At 41.4% G+C, this 24,461-nt stretch overlaps 1 protein-coding gene across 3 annotated transcripts in view; it reads right to left on the reverse strand.

The window, feature by feature from the left end:
* The window catches only part of LCP1 (lymphocyte cytosolic protein 1), a 55,444-nt gene that overhangs the window by 23,017 nt on the left and 7,966 nt on the right, over window positions 1-24,461 (reverse strand). For 2 of the 3 annotated variants that reach the window (XM_012534756.3, XM_049701052.1), the window contains exons 2-9: window positions 13,258-13,346; window positions 12,486-12,649; window positions 12,199-12,328; window positions 9,974-10,106; window positions 7,857-7,938; window positions 5,852-6,017; window positions 4,365-4,507; window positions 1,531-1,626 (exon numbers count right to left, since the gene is read on the reverse strand). In XM_012534756.3, coding sequence (XP_012390210.1) covers window positions 1,531-1,626; window positions 4,365-4,507; window positions 5,852-6,017; window positions 7,857-7,938; window positions 9,974-10,106; window positions 12,199-12,328; window positions 12,486-12,649; window positions 13,258-13,321 — 978 coding nt within the window. In that variant the 5' untranslated portion in view covers window positions 13,322-13,346. Of the gene's footprint in view, window positions 1-1,530; window positions 1,627-4,364; window positions 4,508-5,851; window positions 6,018-7,856; window positions 7,939-9,973; window positions 10,107-12,198; window positions 12,329-12,485; window positions 12,650-13,257; window positions 13,347-20,764; window positions 20,842-24,461 lie in introns of those variants that run through there. The other variant, XM_049701051.1, reaches the window with a different exon arrangement.

The raw sequence follows: 24,461 nt of genomic DNA on the forward strand, positions 1-24,461 counted from the left end.
ATACTGTTCTCCATAGTCGCTGTATCAATTTACATTCCCACCAACAGTGTAGGACGGTTCCCTTTTCTCCACACCCTCTCCAGCATTTGTTGCTTGTAGATTTTCTGATGATGCCCATTCTAACTGGTGTGAGGTGATACTGCATTGTAGTTTTGATTTGCATTTCTCTAATGATTAGTGATGTTGAGCATCCTTTCATGTGGTTTTTACTCTTCAGTTTGTTAATATGGTGTATCACATTGATTGTTTTGCATGTATTGAAGAACCGTTGCATTCCTGCGATAAATCCCACTTGATCATGGTGTATGATCATTTTAATGTATTGTTGGATTCTGTTTCCTAGTATTTTGTTGAGGATTTTTGCATCTATATTCATCAGTGATCTTAGTCTGTAATTTTCTTTTTTTGTAGTATCTTTGTCTGGTTTTGGTATCAGGGTGACTGTGGCCTCATAGAATGAGTTTGGGAGTGCTCCCTCTTCTGCAATTTTTTGGAAGAGTTTGAAAAGGATGGGTGTTAACTCTTCTCTAAATGTTCGATAGAATTCGCCTGTGAAGCCATCTGGTCCTGGACTTCTGTTTGTTGGAAGATTTTTAATCACAGTTTCAATTTCATTACTTGTGATTGGTCTGTTCATATTTTGTGTTTCTTCCTGGTTCAGTCTTGGAAGGTTATACCTTTCTAAGAATTTGTCCATTTCTTCTAGGCTGTCCACTTTGTTTTCAATGGGTCCTCATACCAGACACCTCTAAAAACTCAGACGGTCTTGTCCAGCCCTTTCTCCCGTGACCCTCAATGGTGTAGTGAGGCAGGGCTGTGGCTGGGTGGATTTCGGAGCCATCCTGGGCTTAAATCCTTGCTATGCCACATACTGGCTCTGTGGCCATGAGGTGATTCTTAACTTTTCTGACCTTCAGTTTTCTCAATTATAAAACAGAGTTATGAGCACTTACTTTAGTGATGTTTGCAAGGATTAGGGGCAGTGTAAGCAACATGCCCAGCATAACACCTGGCACATAGGAAGAACCCAGCAAGCGGGGTTTCCTCTTATTAGGATTAATAGAGGACAGAGCCCCAGCCTTGGATCACATGACTTCCACTAATCTGTCACATGATCTTGAACATATTAATGAACCCCTCTGAATCTCATTTTGTTTTTCATCGTGATAGTGGGAATTTATTTATTTGTGTAAATATCCTGTCTATTTCTAGAAATAATATTCAGGTACCTAAAAATGGAAAAAAGAATCCTTCTTGGTGTTGTAGGGCCTGTTAAATGAGGGGACACATGCAGAAGTGCCTCTGACGGTGTGTGGCATTTAATCAGCATTCCTCTCCTTCCTTAATTTTAATTCCAGATTCAATTTTCCACAGTTACAACCCAAAACTGTTAACAGTTTTTAACAATTTAACACGGCTCTAAGCAGAGATGTCCACTCATGGAACTCTGGAGCCAGCATCACATAGGGCAATGGAACAGCCAATGCAGAGGAATCATCACATCTAACACGACTTGGGGCATGGCCTTACCCTCAGTCCTGACATGTCAATAACAACAGCAGGAATACCTCCTTCTTCTCCTTTTGGAGCCACCTGTTCAAGCAGGTGGTAATAAGCTTTTGAGTCCTGTGAGAAATGAGGAAATTACAATTTCAAAATGGCACAGCTAATTACATACTTAGCACGACAATAATTTCCCCAAAGCAAACCTATTTGATTTCTCATCCAACTATCATTCAAGAATGCAACTTAATTAACAAAGCTGGGAACATTCACTAATTTGAATTTTCTATTTATCTCTTTATATATTATATTTGCCTTTCTTTTTAAAAGGAGTATAACAGCTGAAAATACAGGACATACATAAAAGGCAAATGCTATTCTGTTGATCTTAGGGGAGAAAAATAATTTGTTTACATGTATTAAATTGTATACAGGAAAATATATATACCTTTATATTGCTGTAGAAGTCAGTCAGCTAAGGTTTAGTTAAAAAAAAAAGTGACAGAAAAAGGAAGCAGAAGTTTAAGGCAGAGTTTAAAAACACATTTAAATGGACAATCATCAAAAGAAAAAGATTTCGAAGACAGAATATTGAAGCATTCACAAGCAGTCTTTATGTAAAGGGAGCAATATTAAGGGAAGTGCATTTACTATTTATCAAGAAGCTAGAAAAAGTGGTTTAGTTTAGCTATTGCAGAGTAGATATGGATACTGAATTCTCATGTTTTCTTAGATTCTGGAAATAGGCTTATTGACAAAAAATTTTCTGAATCATAGTCTTAAAATTACAAGTTTATTCTCATTCAGTGAAAGCATACAGATTTTCAGGTAATTTATTTAAATCATTTAAAGACATCTTAATTTCTCTTAAAGACTGAAAAATCAGCTGTCGCTCTGTTTGTTTTTAAAAACCGGGTAGAGCCCAGGGAGAGCAGAGGTATGCTCACCTCCTGTGACATTAGAAAGATGAGAAGAGAGAGCACCGGCCATGGATGCTGTACCTGGGGAAACTGATTTTCATCTCTTCTCTCTACCTTCTCCTTTCTCTTACTTTTTGCTGTAGGTATTTCGAAGTCAGTGAAAGTTCCACGCAGGGTTAGGCATGAATAAAATCTGCACATCATGTGTCCCATCTGTTTAGCTTTGCTAAGAGTCACCTCATTTCACCAGACCCTAAGAGACTTGTCTCATTCATTGTATTTTGGGGGTTCTCCCCTCCTTTGCTGACTTTGTGTGATTTAAGGGCCCCTCCCAAAGTCTGAGCCACATGCTCAGACTTACATGTCACAGCACTGACGTTGGTGGTGAGGCAGCTACTCCCAGAAAACAGGCACAACCACTGTATAAGTGCTCAGCTTGCCAGTTCCTATCTCATAGTCTAAAGAACACAGCCTTTCAGTCATAGGAACTCAGGTAAATTTATGGCTCCAACCAAGCATCCTAATTTTATCTGAAAAGTTTGAGAATTTTGGCTGAAATGATTGCAGAACCTAAGTGTTGAGCACAAAGGGATGCTGTCCAGTTTCTGATTAATCCCAGTTTGGCTGGTGGTGCAAGAAGAATGTTAATAACCAATGAAAGTTGTGTAGTTAGAAAAAATAAATTTGGCATTATTAGCTTATGTCCTAAGGAACTGGGGACTTTCCATCTAGAAGCTTCACTCTAATTGGTACTGTGCCTGGCAGACCTTGAGTTCTAAAAGCCATTAAGTCCACAGCAGGGGGAAGTTGTCACTCAAGAATTACAAGCCTGGGTTGACTTGGTGAGTCATGTGACCTTTCCTCTGACTCTTTCTCTTTGGAGAAAATGTCTTTAACTTTTGAGAAAGTGGAGACTGGAATGTTTTTCTCATGTTGCATTCCAGCATCTCATACCATTTCCTCCTGGGACTGACATTCCTTCCCGCTCCTTAAGCTCTTTCTGTGTCGGCCCATCTGTTATCAATGCTAACAAGCTGCTCCTTTCACCTTGGCATGGAACTTTTCACAAACTTGAAAACTACAGTGCATGCTTCCCTCAGCCTTTCCCCCTTTGGATCGCTGTTGTAGGACTAACTGTGTCTTCTACGATTTCTGGGGTTAATTCTCTTTGCAGATGGTTTCCAGAATCATTATCTTTTAAACATCACTCTGGTTTCTACAAATAAAAAGCTTTCAAGAAATTTACGAATTGTTTTAGAGGAGCAGTATGTATGGTGGTCAAGTATCATGGAGGTCAACTGCTCAGTTTGAGTCCTGACCCCACACCCCCAGCTATGTGAACTCGAACAAGTTACTTATATTCTCTTTACTTCGGTTTCCTTATCTGCAAAATGAGCAAATAATAATCCTTATCTCAAAGATCTGTTGTGAGGATTAAATGAGTCAATACATGCATAAAGCAGTTAGAACAGTGCCTGGCATGCAATACATACTGTTTGCTATGATTAGGATAATTAGAAGAGTAATCCTGGTTTAATTTTTTTTAAAGGAATCCCCATCTGATGCTCCCGTTGATAAAATCAGAAAGACATTAGAATCCTACGCAGACTCTCTTTACCTAAAAATCAGTCTTACCTCTTGCTCTTCCTCTAACTCACCCTCATCCCTCTACCTTCTGATGTTGAAACTCCAGGGGACACCCATCTCGTTTGATGTGGTGCGGTTGCTAGGGCCTTGGGCAGGTCTGCATGTGGCCCTGAGCTGGAGTTGCACATGGACTCGAGAACAGCATGGGCTCCGAAACAGCACCGGTCACTCTAACTAACGCCAGAACTTCTGAAGAGATGAAGCCCCTTTGTCTTTATCTTTGTCTCTTCTCTGTTAATGCCCCAATTCCCTTCACCCCCGTGGTTAGTCGTGTACGAAGTACCCTCCTCCTACCTTGATGTCACTGCTGAAGTTGTTGATTTTGCTGCAGCCTGCGTTTTCCAGGTGGTAATTAGCCCATCTCAGCAGGAGCTCCTCAGGGGAGAGTTTCATCATATCCTCCAGACTCTCCCCTTCTCTCAAAAGAGCGGCCAGTGCTGAAGAGGAGCAACAACCGAAGAAAAATAAATGCAGGGGATATTTGGGGGGATTAGTTATAAATTAAACTAAGTCCTGCTGGGAAGTCAAAGATACCACGTTATCTCTCTGGGATAGAGGGACATATAGCCTTTCCCATGGAATAAACACCTTATTATTATTCCCTAAAAAGAGGTGTAAGGTATTGTAAGCCTAGTTATTATCCCCATTTTTCGGGTGGAGAAGTCAAGGCACCAATGAATATCAGTGCTATGCCTCAGAACACAGGAGAAGAGCCGTGGAAATAACCCAGACTATCGACTCAGAATACTCTGCGGGGTCTGTCAGAGCACGTTTGATACGATATGACATTTTTGCTTTTAAGAGATCTATTTCATAATCATGACAATGTCCTCTTGTTTATTCCCATAGGTGTTTTATATTTCAAATGCTTACCTGCATAATTATAGCATCTCAGAAAGTGTAATTAACTCTTTCCTCTGTTTCCCAGATGAATTAAGTCATTTTTGCTCAGCTAGAAGGTTTAAATTTAGCTGACGTCATTATTTGCAAATCAATATTCTTTCTAATGTGTTCTAAGTTCCCTATTTGCTTGTTTCTTCTTTATATTCTGTTTAATATATTGGTTTTCAAATGGTACCCCAGGATTCTTCACTGGTTACTTTGATTTGGACATGTAAATTAAATATAATTTTATATATATATATATATATATATAAAAGGTTAGACTTTGGCTACAGATTTCATATTACTAGGATCTGTACAGGAAAAATGAAAGGTAACAGTGTGTTTTGTATATTTATCAAGGTCTACTATTACTGTCTAAAGGACAGGCTGAATTGTTTAAATGCTTAGGACGCTGACAGCAGGTGGGATAAGAATGACAGCTACAAATACTTAGTTGAGAACTCTGAAACTCTAAATGTAATTTCCTATAATCTTGGTAAGAAAGAGACTGAGTTTCTACTCTGGTGCTATCACTGCAGTATACGAATGTGAATCACTTTGTAAAATCCAAGTTTAAATTAGCCTAATTTGTTACAAAGCGTCTAAAGGCAAAGTGAGCTCAGAAAAGCTCTTGAGGTTGGGGTCCCAACCTCAAGCTCAGCTAGACTGAGCTCTAGGTTCTAAACAAGCCTGTGGTCTTAAAAAAGCTTTTGCTCTGTTGTTTTAAAAAGTCTGGGCAGTGTGGATAGAATGTGTTACATTAATACAATGGATTGGATATAACTGTCGTTTCAAAAACTGAGTTTGACAACTCCTGACATCTTCCTCTCACAGCCCCCAACACACGCACTAACAAAAAGTCATGCCGTTATTAACGTCGGAGGCTTTGCTGGTACCTTCGTTTCTGCTGAGTTCAATGTCGGCAAATAACCCAATCTTGATGACCTGCCACAGCAGTCCCAGGACCAGGTAAGGCTTCCCCTCCTTTAAGTCCTCAGCCCCGATATTAACCACGTGGCAGCCGATGGCTGAGGCAGAGTTCAGAGCCAGGTTCAGATTCTCCTGAAGGGGAAAAAGTATGCAAGTTTTGTTTTTGACTTTGCAGCTGCCAAATGATCATCCTTGATCGGCAGCAGCAACGTTTTGCTTCTAGAAAGTTCATAGGCATTGTCTTCACTAGATTTTTAACACTGAAAAAAAGCAGGGAGTAACACCTGGATTTTACTGGAGTAAAATCCAGTAACCAGACGCTGGGCTCAGGCAGTGGCGTAGTCCATCAAGCCAGAGCCCTGAGCTGAAGGCTCATCCTGGTCCCGATGAAACTAACCAGTCTTCTCTTTCCATACTGCTCTCTGATGGAGCCTCTGCTCTCAGCATCTCCATCAGCCAGCAACGAAGGGGCACATTTGAGGGCGGTCACTGTCTTGTGACTAGCTATTGTCAATAACCCAGTTGTTGATGTAAATCAAGGTCATGAAAGAGAGTAACAAAATATCTTTTTGACATTCAGATTGGATATTGAAGGAATGAAAAAGATTCAAATGAAATTCCTAGAAAAGACAGAGCAGTTTTTACTAGGACAATTTATTGATTATCTATAATATCTAGGGACCTTGAGTACACGCACACAAACACACACACGCATATCCACATGCATACAGATTATATGTTCTTATAACTAACAACAATGTATGTAAGGTAACTCATATACAGTTGGGATAGGGTCAGTGAAATTTGCAGTCCAGGGTCTTTCTACAGTTGATCCTTGAACAACACAGGTTTGAACTGCTGGATCCACCTATATGTAGGTTTTTATCGATAGTAAATACTACAGTACTACATGATCCACGGTTGGTTGACACCATGGACGCAGAACCGTGGTTATGGAGGAACCAAGTACAGGAAGGGCAGACTGTAAATTATATTTGGATTTTGGACCGAGCGGAGGGCTGACACACCCCCTTCCCCCCATGGTTCAAGGGTCAACTCTACTATTATTTTTGAGTCCACAAAGAAGGAGATATCAGAGTCAAAGATGTACAGAACTTGTTTTTATGACAGATTAAAAACAAAACACAGGCCACCAGTGAATTGGGAAGGGGATTATCAGAAGAAAACTGGGTTTTTACCCTAATGTAGAGCTCAAAATGACAAGTAAAAAATATCACGTCCACTTACGGCCAAGACTAAAATTTAACATCAAGATTATATATGACGTTAAGTGCCTTCATGTACGTTTAATCATAGCTCTTGCTTTGATCACGGCTTCCATTTTTTAGGAACACAGGGTTGCTTAAATCCAAACAGGACATAACATATTGCTCAGGATTTAAGAAGTGAGATGTGGTTTCTGAGCAAAAGGTTACAATACTGTTAAAATGCTGGAACATAAGACAGAAATGCAGCTTACTTACTACCGGTCACTGTTCCAGTTAATCGACAAACTGAAGGCATGAAAGCAAGTTATATTTATCACATGGGTGTCTGTGGCCAATAGCACCGTGAAGGCTGCCAGAGCACTTCTCTTTTTTTACCCCCTCACTTCTTAGAAAGGCTAATCTTTTCAGATAAAATATTGTGTAGTTGGCATCAGCTCCGAGATAAATTGCCAGGGAAAGTTTGAGTTAAATTTTAGCCGATGTGAATTTTATTCATACGTGGCCAGAACAAAGTCTGCCCCAACTACTAATACTCACTAACTTCCCTCACCCCCCCACTATATTAATACAAGACAAAATAGAAATGTGTCCCCCTCTCCCTACTAGTCATGACAGATCACCAGCCCAAAGCCTGGGCTTTGGAAATAATGTCTGAGCGCCTGAAAAAGGCTGACTCAGCAGTCACGGCGACTCATTTCTTCAAAGCACAATCCTACATTAAGGTAACACAGGGAAGACACACCTGAATGGTGAAAGGGGTGAGTTTCTTTTTGTTGATTGTTCTTTCATCAATTGTGTCCGGCACTGATAGGTTGATCATTTTACTGAAAGAGAAACAATTAAATAAAGCAGGCTTCTAAATAAAAGAGCCCAGTGACACTGAGTTTAAATTCTAGCAATGCCATAAGCAAAGAGGACAGCAACATCATTGTTAGCCATGAAAATTGCTCCACTATATAAAAGATTATCTATACACTTTTGAGCTTATACAATGTCTAAATTTCTATTTGACAGCTGGTCAAACTCTATACCTTCAACTGATCATATAATAAAATGTTTTATATTCTCCTGTAGGCATTATAGTATCAGTACTTTAGCAATGTCTCCCACTTAAGTATCTAATACATTGGTCAGACATCCAAAATAAACAGCTATTATTTATGAAAAACTTATTTTACCCACTTAGCTTTGGTTTAACCTCCAATGGGTCATTAAAAATAAATTTCCTTAGGTCACTTCCATCTTATTTAGAGAAAGGAAGTTGGGAAAAAATCCAAAGGAACAACAACAAAATCAAAGAATAATAAACTTGAATGTGACTATTTCTTTTTTTAATAAGAGAAATCAACATTAACTGTTTTTCTAACAATTTTTAGGCATATAGATGCTTAAATAAAGATGTATTTCCACAACTTTGCTCTGTGTGTGTGTGTGTGTGTGTGTGTGTGTGTGTGTACATATATTTAAATAAAAGGCACTTTATTGCAATTTAGGCAAAACAAACCCCTAAATCATTATTTGAAAAATATGACACTCTAGTGAACTAGAAGCTCTGGGAAACAGTAGGAGAGAGGGGTGGCTTAAAAAAGTATACGATATCCCTGCCCTTGAAAAGCTTAGAGTCAAATTACAGAGACAAAATATATGGATATGAAAATTTACATAACAGTCCAAAGCAGAACATTATAATGGCTCCCAAAGTACTACAAACAGTAAGTGCTTTCAGAATTCAGTGAAGGGAGAGATCAGTAGGAGTTTTACAGTAAATGGATTTGTGTAGGAGGAGAGGGTGGGGAAGGACATTCTTAAAAAGGAAAATAAAAGGCAAAGCCAGAGTCGCAAGTTGTAAGCAGGGCGTGTATGGGGAAGAGTGAGTATGGTTGATGAAGCATCCAATCATTCCTACAACCCTTCACTCGTGCCCTGGGCTGGGTGCCTGAGTCATGGGGGTCTTGGGAGGTACAACTAGAAAGAGATTGAGGGAAGACCAGGGGGTGGTCTTAAAGAGTCAGGACCTAAAGAGTCAGGACCTGAACATGCAGGCTAGGTTTCTGATGTCTTTTTTCAGCCGTTGAACTTTTAAAAAATAAAATCTCATGGTGAGCTCTAATAAACAAAATACCGAGAGTGGAATTGCTCTGGTCAGAGCAGAGGAGGGGTAGGAGGCTCAAAGTCTTGCCCACACGTCTTTCCCTTCAATTCCCGAGCCCACCTGAGATCGGGCCTTTCAAGCCTCCTCATTCATGCCACATCTTACAAGGACAGAGAGGCTGCCAAGGCAAGAGCCACAGAGGCATCTTCAAAGGCACCATCCTGCGTTGCCCAACCGTGCTGAGAGGGCTCCCGTGCATAGAATACATCCCTCCTTTTCCAGGCGCCTGCAGCATTTGTGCACCACTCAATAGTTCTTTTTTTTTTTTTCACACAACATATATTTAGTTCACAATAGTAGTTCAACATAATAGTTCTTTTGCTTGAGGATTTGCATTGGATGCTTCAATTATCATGCTGCTATTATCATTCAATTCTATGTACTCTCACAGCAGGCCATGCTCAGATGAAGCAAAATGACATATATTCCAAAAACAATTGATTTTGACCTTGTGTTACTCTATCTCTATGTTCATGTTTGTCTCTGTGCTGTGCATACCTCTCCTCCACCCAAGTGATGGTAGTTTTACATTTCTCATTATAAGCTGCTTTTGAAATCAGTTTGCTCTCCTGAACCTGCCACGTGAAAGTCTGGAAAAGCATTTCAGATCCAGCTGAGTACCAGAGGAAGTGAGCCTAAAGATAAATGCTGGTATTCCAGAAAATTCTAGGGAAACCTTCGGAAGCCAAGAAGGTTGTGTTATTTACCAAAGCACAATGCCATCTCCAACAGCGCTGAAGAGATCATTGGTGTTTGGATTCATTGGGATGACATGCCGACAGTCGGGGTCACTTTCCAGGGCTATGTTTATCCAGTTGACAAAGGCATACTTCTCTTCCTCTGCAAGTAAATGATTAATATGACTTATTTGCAAAGTGAAAATCTGATACAAACAAAATTATACACATGGATCTTAGATTCTTGTGCCCAGGAGAGACATTGTGCGGCTAATCTTATCCATTATCCTATCATCTCACATTTATTGACATTTAAAAATCTCAAATGATTGGGGAAATAGGCACAGAATCTCTGTTCACTCCAATCATAAAACATATATATAGCAAGCAGATTTAGAAGGTACATATATGCAAATATATTATATTTAGAGGTAAATATATAGGGACTTCCCTGGTGGCACCGTGGTTAAGACTCCGCGCTCCCAATGCAGGGGGCCCAGGTTCAATACCTGGTCAGGGAACTAGATCCCACATGCATGCCACAACTAAGGAACCCATGTGCCACAACTAAGGAGCCCACCTGCGGCAACTAAGACCCGGCACAACCAAATAAATAAATATTAAAAAAATAAAGACATATTTTTTTAAAAAGTAAATATATACATATCTGTATTTTATACATGTAAATATATATAAATAATTAAGTGTTTATTTATATTTATATACAATGTGAATGTGGTTCAATGCTTAGCTCTAGCTCTGCTGATGTAAATGTGGGATAATCACAGGCAATCTCTGCAATATCTCTGAGCTTCTTTATACAATTACAGGTAACCCCACTTTTTGAAACTTGCTGTACGCCACTTCACTTTTACAAAAGACCTACATTAGTACCTGTTTCCGTTAACCAAAAGAAATCCGAAGAGGATTTTTGCTTTTACGAGAAAAGGTTAAAAGTAAAAATAGCTCTCCGTGTTTGTTTTGCAGTGTTTGTTTTACAGAGGCGGTGGGCACCCCTAGCAGGGAGAGTGGCCCTGCCCAGCTCCTTCCCGGGGAACTACACTCCGCACCTCAGCATCGAGCGGCCATTGTTTTGAACTGTGTCTGTGAGCATCTGTCTCATCTCAACTTATTCTGTGCATTCCATTAGCAAGGTATGTCCTAAGGTAACTGCTTCTTTGCTTTACGCCATTTCAGTTTATGAAAGGTTTCATAGGAACACTCTACTTTCAGGTAGCAGGGGAAAACTGTATAATGAAATTGCTATGAAATGAAATCATTTGTGATACGTTATTTCTTTCCTATCAGTAAAGCTGCCAGAAGTTGATTTTAGAGATGTTAATAAAGCCTCAAGTTATGCCTTACAGCCCAGCACCGTGTTTCCCAAATTGCATGTCACTGAAAAAAAGAGTCCCTCAGAAGAATCCTAAGTCACACAAGTTCGGGAAACATCGCACAGCATTTTATTGACTTGGAGATTCCTAACGCACGTTTACGTAGTAAGAGGCTGTGAAATTTTCTTCGCAATTAAGAATCGTGCTTAACCATGAGCTGATCTTTAAGATCAACTAATGTTTTGGAGACCTCAGTTTGGGAATTATTGGATTACTGTACTGTTCCGGAGAAGTTTCCATGAAGGCTGCTGGATGGCAGCCTTCAGAATAAATATACAACTTTCCTTCAAATCAATGAAAACACAGCTTTTTTTTGACCGCTCAGCAGGCATTTTGGAGCATGAATTTTGGAGGTAGAAGCTTGAGTAGCTCTTTTTGTCCAGAAGATTTACAAAGGAATTTTGGCAGCCTTTAATGTACTTTTTTTTTTTTTTTTTTTTTTTTGCGGTACGCGGGCCTCTCACTGTTGTGGCCTCATGGGCCCAGCCGCTCCGCGGCATGTGGGATCTTCCCGGACCGGGGCACAAACCCGTGTCCCCTGCATTGGCAGACGGACTCGCAACCACTGCGCCACCAGGGAAGCCCTAATGTACTTTTTAAATGCTGATGAGATTATTTGGTATCGGACCCTACCTGGAGCCAGAACTGCTGGCCTACTTATACACAGGAAAATAGGCAGTAGTCAATAAACTCATGTTGACATCTGTCTTTCTTTGTACCCCTTAGGTTTGAATACTGAGTTTGGAATCTGTAACCCTAGAAGACGTGGATCCTTCTGACATGGTTCTGTCTCCCTCCGCCCTCAGCTCATCCCGACACTCTCTCCACCTCGGCTTCCCCGCCCCACACTGGTACACATACCTGAATAGGAGTGTTGGGTCCCAACACTAGATTGCTCTGAAGTACCCCCGATCGCACAAATCCCTTCCTTCTTATTGATTGCTTTTCTAAAGGTCTTGGCAACGTCTGTGCTTTTCAGGCCAAGAAAAACCTGCAAAAACATAATTTATCTTTAGAAACCCCACCTGTGATTGAGAAAACCATAAAGGAAAGAATAAGCAATGTTGAAGCAAGGAGGGTAGGAATGTATTTCTGGACGTTTTCCGAATTGAACTCCCACATTTCAAATGCATCTCCTTGGATCTCACCTTGATAAACTCATCAAAGCTGATCTTCCCATCCTTGTCCAGGTCACCTGTAGCCATCATGTTTTCTATAATTTCTCTCACTCTGTACCCAGGCAGAGGCAAGCAGGCAGCCTTGAACAAATCATTCAGCTCATTGCAGCTGATGTACCCATTGCCATCAGAATCTGTAAGGCAAACGGGGAGCTGAAGGTTTGGGGCGATTTGGGTCACAGCATGAAGAGAGGTGAGAGTAGGCTGGATTGGAGGGGAGCGGGCAGGAGAGGCAGTCATTCAGGGGTTGTGGCCTGACCCCATGCGAAGTCAGAATCTCACAAGAGGCCTGTTGCTATTGGATATGGGCATTAGCATCACTTCCAACATCCAAGAGTCATAATTTCAAAACAGAGGTTCTGACAGCTGAATCTGAAGAGACTCTCATAGAAACAGATGCGAAAATAAATCACAGGTTTGGGGCTACAGAGTAAGAATAAGTATGGAATACTAGGAAAACAAAGGAAACCAAAGAAAGCAGACAAGCCATGAAAGATGAGACTTAGTTGGCCATTACCAGGAAAGGCTACAGATGACAAAGGGCCCATATTCCATGTTTAGATAGAGAAAGAAGTAATCTTCTTGAAGAACAGCTTTCAAAAATGTTTCCCAGCTCCTCTAACCAATACCACTGTATTCCTGTCCCTTCTGCTATTTTGCTCATGTTACCAGTCACCGCATCTGTCCTAAAGCTACTAAAAAAGAAGAGAATTGTGTGACTTGAGGTATCAGGTTTACTTACCAACTTTGGCAAAAGCTTCTCTGAGCTCCATCATTTCTTCATCAGATACCGATCCTCTGGCCATTTTTTTATTGCTTTAGGCAACAGATCTGCAGAGAGGGGACAACATAGGGAGTGGTTGATGTGTATCTTCTTAAAATACAACAGAGAAGCAATTCTCATTTATTAAGTAAAGAAATATTCCTCTGCATTCATCATGACTTATAATTATCTTCCCAAAATGTAAGCAATAGCCTTTTTCTTAACCCTCATTGTGGTGGTCTCCAAAGATGGTCTGCACCAGTCTCTCTCCTCCCTTTGATTCTCTCCTCACATCAGGAGATGGAACTTATTTCCCTCTCCTTGAATCTGGGCTGATCCTGCGACTGCTTTGACCAGTTAGAAGGCTGGAGAAGCCATGTCTGGGGCTGGAAACTTCTGCTTCCTGCCTTTTGGAATTCTCCCTCCTTTTGGAATGCTCATCCTTGGGTTGTTCCCTCTTGGAACATAACTGCTGTGCTGTGAGATGTCTAAGCCCCAGGAAGAAGCCACATGAAGTATGAAAACTGGATGCTCTGGTTAACAGTCCCTGCTGTGCCCCCCAGCCGACAGCCAGCATCAACTACCAGCCAGCGGAGTGGGCCATTTTGGACATTCCAGCCCACTTGAGCCCCCGGATGAACACAAGCTCAGCCAACATCACATGAAGCAGAATTGCCCAGAATTCTGAAACCAACAGAACTGAGAGATGGTAAAATGATGGTTGTTTAAAATCACATTTTGGAGTAGTCTGAAACACAGAAATATACAACCAAAACACAACTTTTATATAAATGTCTTTTTAAGAGATATCTTCATGTTCATACTGCAAATGAATAGGTTTGGCCAAGCCAACAGATAAATTTTATAACTTCAAAGGGAGTTATCAAAGTTCTCTAAATATTTAAGAAAAGAGGAAGGGAATCTGACTCGCTAATCATTCATATATGGGAATTTGAGGGACTTTTTAGGTGTTCTCAGAAAGGCTAGTGTTGGCTGAGAAACAATGCTAATGCCTGAGTATTTTCCCTTTCCCTGTGCCTTACGGCTGCCCTCTAGTGGGTAGAAAGAGAATGCAACAGAAAATGGATTATATTCTTGTCTCTAGCTAATTCACACGCCCCTGTTTCAAATAGGAGTTCCATTAAAGCTTATAGGATTTCCTGGTGGGGAAGGGATAAGTGGGGTGAGAGTGTGGGAGAAGGGGTAGTTCTATGCATAATTATATTTGGGGAATTTTCGTGAAATTACTGATTTTTAAAAATATTTAAAATTTGTGACTGGATACTGTTTTTTTTTGTTTTTTTTGTTTTTTGTTTTGGCGGTACGCGGGCCTCTCTCTGCTGTGGCCTCTCCCGTTACGGAGCACTGGCTCCGGACGCGCAGGCTCAGCGGCCACGGCTCACGGACCCAGCCGCTCCGCGGCATGTGGGATCTTCCCGGACCGGGGCACGAAACCGCGTCCCCTGCATCGGCAGGCGGACTCTCAACCACTGCGCCACCAGGGAAGCCCTGGATACTGTTTTAAATGGATTTCCTTTTCTATATTTGCACATCATTTTATAGTGCTGTACTTGTTCTCAGTGACAATGAACAACCACACATGAAAGGGAACAGTTTCAGCACTTAAACCTGTTGGCCAGAAATGCGTTATGCTCAATTTTGCAAGTCGTCATCCATTATCCACCAACTCACTATCCTGTCACATACCATTTATCACGTGTATCAGTAGTTTCAAACTTTTGTTTTCCTAAGCAACCCTCTGTGAATAGAAACCTTACATGTAAATAACAGCGAACAAATAAAAATAACTCTGGGGAGGGATAAATTAGGAGTTTGGGATTAACTGATACACACTACTATATATAAAATAGATAAACAACAAGGACCTATTGTATAGCACAGGGAACTATATTCAGTATCTTGCAATAACCTCTAATGGAAAAGAATCTGAAAAAGAATAGATATTTCTATATGTATAACTGAATCACTTTGCTGTACATCTGAAACTAATACAACATTGTAAATCAACTATACTTCAATTAAAAAAAAAAAACCAACTCTGAAAACCTTTGGTTGAAAAAGACCCTGAAGGTCACCTTACCTCCACTATCCCACCTCCTTCTCCTTGTCATCTATGCATGGTGGGAATTCCAGGGAGCATGATTTAAAAATCGTGGAATTACATATATTGTTATTATTTCAATTCCTTTAAAAATATCTTTTATTATCAATAAAGATTTATTGTATTATTATTTACCTTATATCTAAAAATGTACTGGTCCATTGGCTTCTCTGATGGAAGGCAGAAACTGTCGAGGGCTTAACTGTGTAAGGAGACACAGTCTCACACATCCCAATAACCCTCAAGAGGCAGCTACTGGCTTTCTGACTTTCTTGCCTTCACTTCCTTTCCTTCCTTTTTTGTCTGTCTGTTTCTCTGTCTCTCTCCCTCCCCCCCTTCCCTCCTTTCTTCTTTCCTTCCTTCTTTTCTTTCTTTTTTTTTTGTTTCCTTTCTTTCTTTTATTTTAAATCAAGCCTTGTTCCGAAAACAATCTGAGCCCAGTTACAAAGATCTAACCAAACCTAAGAAGTAAACCAATAAAATCATGTGATCAGGGAGAAGGAGTAATTAGCTTAGGTGAAATAAGAGGACAGCAAGCAAGAGCTTGCATATTTCAAACACATGGTCAGGACTGAACGTTTTGCTAGAAGTACGCTGAAAATCTAGCTCTGAGTTCTCGAGATGCTCAATGAAGAAAGGACGTATCAGTTACATAATTCACTCTATTTACATAAGACAAACCACTCTTCTTAGGGCAGGAGAACTGAGGTCTGAGAGCAATGTCTTCACCCAGGCCTGGAGAAGAGGACACTTGTGGGATGTAGTAAACGCAAGTTTTCTGTTTCTTATAATGTTGCTCAAGGAAGGCTGATGGCATAGGTACATGTAGCCCTACTGTATAGAGCAGGAACCAGAAACTCAGAGAAGATTCATCTTTCAGATCACACAGCCAGGTAGAGGAGCAGCAAGATTCCAGTTCTCAAGTCTTTTTTCCTCTCCCATGCTGTCTATTTAGGTTGCTTTGCATTTCTGTTAGACACTCATTCCATCCACCCATTCATTCATTCATTCAGCCATTATTCATTAAGTATATAACATGCCTAGCCTATGGGAGATTAAAAAAACTATAATATGAAGTCTCTATCCAGGTGTTCTAGCTCAGGAAGCTATCGCTTTCATGTGTTAAGAAATCAAAGCTTGGGACTTCCCTGGTGGCGCAGTGGTTGAGAGTCCGCCTGCCGATGCAGGGGACACGGGTTCGTGCCCCTGTCCGGGAAGATCCCACATGCCGCGGAGCGGCTAGGCCCGTGAGCCATGGCCGCTGAGCCTGCGCGTCCGGAGCCTGTGCTCCGCAACGGGAGAGGCCACAATAGTGAGAGGCCCGCATACCGGAAAAAAAAAAAAAAAAAAAGAGAATGAATGGGATCTCCGAATCTAAACTTGGCCTATCCTTTGACGTAAGAGTTTTAGATTTGAGAGCACTGTGAGACACTGGTGAGAAATATATGTAAAGGCAGGGAATGAGACTGTATTTTAAGGATCAAGGGCAGGGCCAGGGAAGAAAGGAAAGAATTACAGTGTTGGGTAAGAAAGAAAATCTCAAGATCATGGTACAGTAAAAAAGCAGAGAAAATATTTTAGAATAAAAATTGCAGGGCCCATTCAAATAAAAGACCTAGGAAGGGAAAGTAGGGTTATTTTAAAACGATGTGATTTTTAAACCATGGCAGGTAGGACAAGATGAAAAACCTTGAGCATCTGGTAAACCACATTTTTGTAAGAGATTTACATAAATGGGAAGGATCAACTGGGAGAAGCCAAATAGTGAGACAGCCTTCAAATTAAAAAAATCCAAAACCCTCCAGTGATTTAATAGCTAAAGGAAAAGAGAATAGATTGAATTAATTTAAGAGGTGAATTGGAGAAGAAGGCTTCACCAGCCTAAATTACTCTGATACCGTTTGTTGTTTGTTGCCCCCAAACACAAATAGATATGGAGAGGGAATCTCTTTTACCATCAGAGTGAGCTGTAAGTCCTGGAAACACAACCCAACTTTTAGAGACAGAGCAAGCTAAGAAATAATTTAGTACAACTCCCTCATTTTATAAATAAAGAGATTTAAGGTCCAATGAGATGAAATGCTTTGTCTATGTACAAGTCCTCAAAGCACTGCCAGGCTAGGGTTTGTAAATGCAGAGCTGAAAGAGCAGAGCAGGAAAAGGATGGACTGACCATTCACAGGGCCATTAAGATCCAGAACTGAGAACAGACTCTTTAACTAATTGAACTGAATGTGCAAATGACAGCATTTTCACAAAGCAGAGAAGCAGGGAGAGGAGGTAACTGATGGAAAAACACGTGGATCAGACCATTTCTAAGAAGGACATGGCTGGGGCGAGAATCAAATATTAGGTACTTTACACAGTCTATTAATATGGTTACCTGAAAAAAACACCCATTTTAGTTCACGCATGTTTGATGGTTTGGGTTATAATATGACTAAGATTCTTAAGGAGAATTGACAAGGGTTTGTTTGCAAATTACCGGCACCATATTGGCAGCTGACTCTAGAGAGGTCGCTGCAGTAATGGCTGTGGCTTTTGGATACTCCCATTTGGAGCTTAAAAGAAGTGGCTGAGGAAGGCATGTCCCTTTCAGGGCATGAGTGAGCAGTTTCTCGGGCTCTGCTCTACTGCTTCTGCAGTAAGTGTGGCCCTTTTCAATGACTGTATCATCTAACTATGACTTGCCAAGAACCATCTTAAGGTTTTTTGCAAATCAGTGGTGAATTTTGGAACCCCATTTCTGAATCACTGCCCAAGTCATGAATCTAAGAAGACACATCTCAAATCATTCATCTAAGTCACGTCTGGCTAGTTTCTCTGTAAGCACTTACATTTATTAAATCAATGATTATAAAATCCCAGGACATTTGGCCAAAGAAAGTACCAGTTGTTCTTTTTAATAAGATTATTTTTAAAGTCATAAGAAAATCAGATAACCACCAACTGCAAAAGCCACCAAACCTGTAGTTCTGAGTCTCTGTTTCAAGGAGGCTAGTATTTTCCAGATGGGTAGTGAAAGAGAATTTCTGAGAATGACTTCTTATAATAAAAGTACCTGACTCAAGTTCCCTGAAATCTGAATGCAGAAACAATCTGCAGGAGTTTACTATAGAGCACACTGCTGTAGAATTTACAGAAGGAAATGCGTTCTTTGAAATAAATGTAAAAATGTAAGCTGAATTTTCTCTGAGGAGTTTCCTAACTGATAATGAAAAGAAGTAGACAGGTTGATAAAAGGTGACCCGGCAAAATGAAATGGCTCCCGAACTGGCATCATTTCTGAAAGGAGGTAACACTGTGTGGGTTGGTATTTTGATTCGATAGATTGACACCCAATTATATAACTGCTGGGATCAGAGTGGCATCTGTAACATGGCATCACATTGCCAAGGGACTATTTTGAATGTGCCCTACTTTTCCTGCAACTTGACACAGTGGGGAAAGTAAAACTGGAAACTCAGGACCCACATTCCCACCTTTACCTCCTAAGTTCAGTACGTATCCAGGGGAAAATTGTACAACTTCCGAACACCTCACTGAGTAGTGAGTAACCCAAAACAACGTGTCACCTGGAACATCATGAATCCCGTAATCTTTAGCATTAGACTCTGATGATTAAAGAAGTGAAACATAAAATACTTAGGATTCCGAAGCCAAATAAAATCCCCATAAATGTTTTTTAAAGCTATCATACTACAGTTAGATAAGGAAGGAGTTTTGCTTTCAGTTAATTCTGTCCGCTTCCTTTTACAAAGTAGAACACTGTGCAGAGGCGGGGTGGTGGTGGTGATAGCTTACTATGCATGCTGGGGATACAATTTCTCTGTGGATACAGATATTCCAAACTTTCACACAAGGGACGATTCTCAAAATGTATTTTAAAAGTGCCTTTGTTTTTAAGAACCAAATAATTATAAATGTCCTCAAATACAGATGGCCACTTAAGGGGGCTCTTATGAATTCTTTTGTCAAGTCAAAATCTCTTTGAGATTGTCTTTTCTCTCCCTGCAGATACACTGATTCTCCCAAGGCTGCTGCAGAGGGGAGAATTCTTCTCTCTGCACTCTTGGAAGGTTATTCCCAGCACAGGCTCAGCAGCTTGCTGTCTATCTCAGGGGATGAAAACACCCCCTCAAGGAAGCCAGCAGCACTGATTACTCCAAACCTGATGTTTCTCTGGGGGTCTCTGTGGTTTGATCACTCAGTTGAGGGGCTTCTGAAGCTGTATTAGCATGGCACACGGAGCCCTACTCTGTCCCCAACTAAGGAGTGTCCAGCTCCCTGCTTTCTCCCCCAGCACCCCCCGATGTCTGTTTTCTACCAAGCTGTCCAACCCCATTAAGGAAGGGACACAGAGCAAACCTCTTGCAACCAAAGGGGATGCTCCAGGCTGGGGTTGGGGAGACCCTCATTGCCTTGGCCTCTCTCTCCTTCCCTGGGCTGTACAGTGATACTCCTGGCGTTCATGTCTAGACCCTTCATTTCACATGCAGCCACAAGGACTTAAGATCCAGACCTCCCCTACTGAAAGCTCAGGGGACCCCAAAGATTATTTGAAAATAATCTTTTCAAAAAGCTGAATATTATTATGGGCCAGTTGATTATCCACTGTGACACCACTACCTCAATATCAGACGTCATTCATTCATTCATTCACTCCACCTAGAAGTCTAAGTGCAAAGCACTGCCCTGGTTGCTGGGCTACAAGCAAGGGGGCCACGAAGACTGGGGCTTCATGACACCCACCGTTAAACATCAAGTTTCAAATGCAACACAGAGATTACAGCTCACTTACTGCAAAATGGTTATAGAGTGAAGAGGTTCTGAAGATCAAATATGAACAGGTGGAAAGGCTAAACACAGGGCAGTGGTGAGAGGAGGGGCAGGGAAGAGATCAAATAAGAGTAAGAAATTAGCACAGAAGCTTTTCAAAAAATAAAATATCAAACAACTCAATCAGCCCATGCAATACAAGTAATCAGATCATTTATACACATGGACATCTCCAAGGAAATCAGAATAAAATAACGAGCAGGGGGCAGAAGAGAGAGCCTGGGGGTCGGGAGACCCAGGATGCTACCTGTCTATGTAACGTCAGACTCCACTTAACCTCTCTGGGCCTCAGTTTCCTCATCTGTAAATTGAGAGATGAAGTCCCTTCCACGTTAAAAGTTCCAAAAGTCTGTTCACTAGCTGACAAGTGTATGTACAAGTTAGAGCCAGGGTAAGGTGTATTTCAAATGAGCCTAGAAATAGGGTCAGGGGCCATCAGGAGCTGTGACCATGGCCTGAAGCAGCTTCTGGGGAGATACCTCCTCGGAAGTGGACCCAGCATCTCCCAGCCCCACCTGCTCTTACCTCAGCAGCAGGCAAAGCTCTGTCCTCATGCATTCTCCTCACTGACCAAGGCAGATGCCCACTGCTCAGCTGCTTGACTGCTCAGCACAGAGCAGGGAAGTTTCCAGAACGGCACGTGAGATCAGCTTTCTGGGATGTCACTGCGTACATCTTAAGTCCCGCTGCTCCAGTTCGCTCGCTCCTAGTTTCTAGGCAAGACTGCATGCAAACTGCCCCAGAAAGAGAGCCATCTACTATTTTCTCAAAAATATCCAAATAAGGAAACCTTACAACCTCTCTGGTGTCTCATATCCCAACCCTGTAACCTAAATCTTTTCTGATACGATTAAAGCTCCCTCTCTTGGGCTATTCTCAGAGGGAATTACAGAAGCTGCTCAATTCATAAAAATTCTGTCACGTGCGTTGGTGACAGCCACTGGGTCTTCAAAAAAATTCTTTTAACCTGCTTTGGGAGGCTTTCTCCAAATCTTTAATAGTTTCCTTTGCTATCTTCTGCATCTATGTCAAGTTCCTTAAATGATAACACAATAAAAACAGAGTCACAGAATGTAGAGGTAAAGGCACCAGATTTTCTATCTGGCCACTCTCTTCCTGTCACAGAGGAGTGAAATAACACCCAGGTTAAAGGATGTGACCAATGTCACCGAGCTCATTGGGACTGGAGTCCAAGGCTCCTTATTTCTCCTCTTTCCTTTATAATAAGTTTTCAAACCTAAGAGGGAATGTTGTTCTTTAAATAAGACCTGCTCAACATATGGTAAAGTATAATTCCCCCATGATTTCAAATATCTTATCAATATAATTTCATGTATATTTCCTACACGTGAAGGAGAACTTAATCTAGGTATTGAGCAGGCAGCATCCAGGTCTGGGCTACAAACAACACGTGCCCAATACTACATACATATCCTATTGGCACCTTCAGGGTTACAATGACCGAGGCAAGGTGAACGTCCTCTGTATTCATCTGTACATTCATTTTTAACTTTGCAGGAAGGACCTCTGATATTTCTTAGCAACCAAAAAGCAAACCACATTAAAATAACTCACACTGAGGCACAATGTTCTTAAGACAAAACACCAAATTTATCGATGAATATGAAAATGATACCCTTAGAGTTCTGAGATCAGCAAGGGTTCAGACATTCTGTCCTCTGTTGGTTGGGTGGGGCTCTGGGAGTCTTTCCTCCTCTGAGCTCTGGTTCAGACCCCCATGTCCACATCTCCATTTCTTCCAGCAGATTATGAGATCACAAACTATATGAGATCATCTCACAGCACTGCCTCCTGGCTGGCACGCAGTATAAGTACGTAGGAAATCAGTTGTAGCCATGAACAAACAAACCCATAAACAAACGGTATACAGGGCTTAAGAAGTCTACTATCGAGAACAAACGCATGGACACCAGGGTGGGAGGGCGGGTAGGATGGACTGGGAGACTGGGATCGACGCATGTACACTACTGTGTATGAAGTAGATGGCTGGTGAGGGCCTACTGTATAGCACAGGGGGAAAAAAAAGAAGGTACAATCTGTTTGCAGGACATATATTAAGTTAACCTTAAAAGTGCATTCCAATATACCTTAGGTGCAGACAAATACTATTTGATTCCACTTATACGAGGTACCTAGAATAGTCAAATTCATATAGAGTCAGAAAGTACATTGGTAGATGCCAAGGGCCGGGGGTGGGGGGAATGGGGAGTTAGTGTTTAAAGGGGCCAGAGCTTCAGTTTAGGAAGGTGAAAAATTTGGGAGACGGATGATGGTGACAGTTGCACAACAATGTGAATGTACTTAGTGCCACTGAACTGTAGAGTTAAAAATGGTTAAAATAGTATGTTTTATACGATGTGACTTTTACCACAATAAAAAAACATGAAAAAAAAGAAGTCTGCTATCACCTTCTTTGAGGAGTGTAACAATAATATTCTTGTGTACATACTTATCATATCCCTCCCACTGAAATATACAAACAACAGAACAAGGCAAGTGGATGCGTCAAGTTTATATGAAACCACTTTGCAGGAAAGATGACTTTGCAAGTGTCCCTTGGCAGTCTCTGAACTAGGCTGGGGATGCCCCCTGGTCCCCATCCTCCAGCCACCAGAGGGTTCTGGCTGAGGTAACAAAACCTGGGGCCAGGCAGTTTCTGTAAACCCTGCTGGCCGCCGCTGATGCTCAGGTCTCTCTACCTAAGTGTACAGTGTCCGACTTGGAGCTGAGTCCTGCTGGGAGGAAAGGGGCTGTGGTGTGCAGACAGAGCAGGACGGAAAGGAGGGTAAAATCAGCCGAGATGCACAAACTCAGTGTACCAGGAACACACAGGAAAGAATCAGGAATGGGTGTTAGAGTTGACTTGAATGTAATTTGCATATCATTATCTGGACGATGAAATTCATCCTCCGGTAATTCTAAGTGTCCACCACTAGGCGGATTCATATATTTATTTGTACGTTTCTTCTTTCACTAAACACCTGCCAAGTAAATACCTACTCTACGCTAGGTCATGGGTTAGATGCTGGCGACGCAGACATAAGATGTGGTCCTGGCCTGTTTAGCAGGGGAGAGAGACACCCGTCACTAGAATACAGGGGGACTTTTTAGATCCACAGGAATGGGGAGAGCTGTTTAGCTCTCCCCTGGGGAGCCACGCGTGGTGCCCTGGGGAGAAGTGACATGTGACCTGGGTTTCCACAGATGAAGAGGAGAGAGCTTCAAGGTCAGTCTTTTCCTTATTCATGTAGAATGATGAACCCATATTCTCTCCACAGGAAGTTTATCTATGTTGGAGCCAGAGAAAACAATAGCTAAAGGACAAATGGAAGACGAACTAATGTTTACTGAGTGGTTACCCAGTGCTGAATGTTTTATAGGCGTTATCACATTTAATTCTACCACAACTCTATGGGGCATTATGACGATTTCCTCTTTATAGATGAGGGAACTGAGATTTAAGTAACTGGCCCAGGGTTACATTGCTCTGAATTGGGGAAGCCTCAGACATTATGGCCCTGCCGCGCGAGAAAACGGAAAATGGGGGTTCTGAAAAGTGAAGTTGTTCCCCAAAGTCTCAAAGTGAGTCAGTGACTCGTCAGAAAAGACGAGTAGAGCCTCCGGAAGCTTAGTTTGGTGTAACCAAAGTACGGGAAAAACACAAGTCAATGAACATTTAAACAACTTAAAGGTTAAAAAAAATCCCTGAGATGCACTGTCCATGAAATGTACTTCACATCTTCAATATGTGGATGGAGGGAACGAGGGGAGGAGTTTCTTCCACTCGTTTTAAGAACAGCACAGGCTTAGTTTACAGCTTCACCTGTGCTGGAACACGACCCACTTTCTCCCAGTCTAAGCAAGTGTGAAAAGGCATCATAGGCCTCTCACAAACCTCATCTGTACGTTAATGATCTTATCTTCCTTCATGAAATTAAGCTTGCTATATACATAAAAAAGAATGAACTAGGAAGCAACAAGGTATGATGCTGGATTTTCTGATGCGACAGTCTCTTGCTGTGTGCTTGAATACACGTTACTTAAAATTTCTGAGCCCCAGTTTCTTCATATGTACAAAGGGGATATTAATAATGCAATCACGGTGCTCACTCCATAAGAGGTGTGTTAGAATGAAATTAGATAAAGTGTTTAAATTGTATACAATAGTGCTTGGCGAAGGAAGGAAGGAAGGGAAGGAGGG

The sequence above is a fragment of the Orcinus orca genome, chromosome 18, assembly GCF_937001465.1.
Source record: "Orcinus orca chromosome 18, mOrcOrc1.1, whole genome shotgun sequence".
Lineage (NCBI taxonomy): Eukaryota > Metazoa > Chordata > Mammalia > Artiodactyla > Delphinidae > Orcinus > Orcinus orca.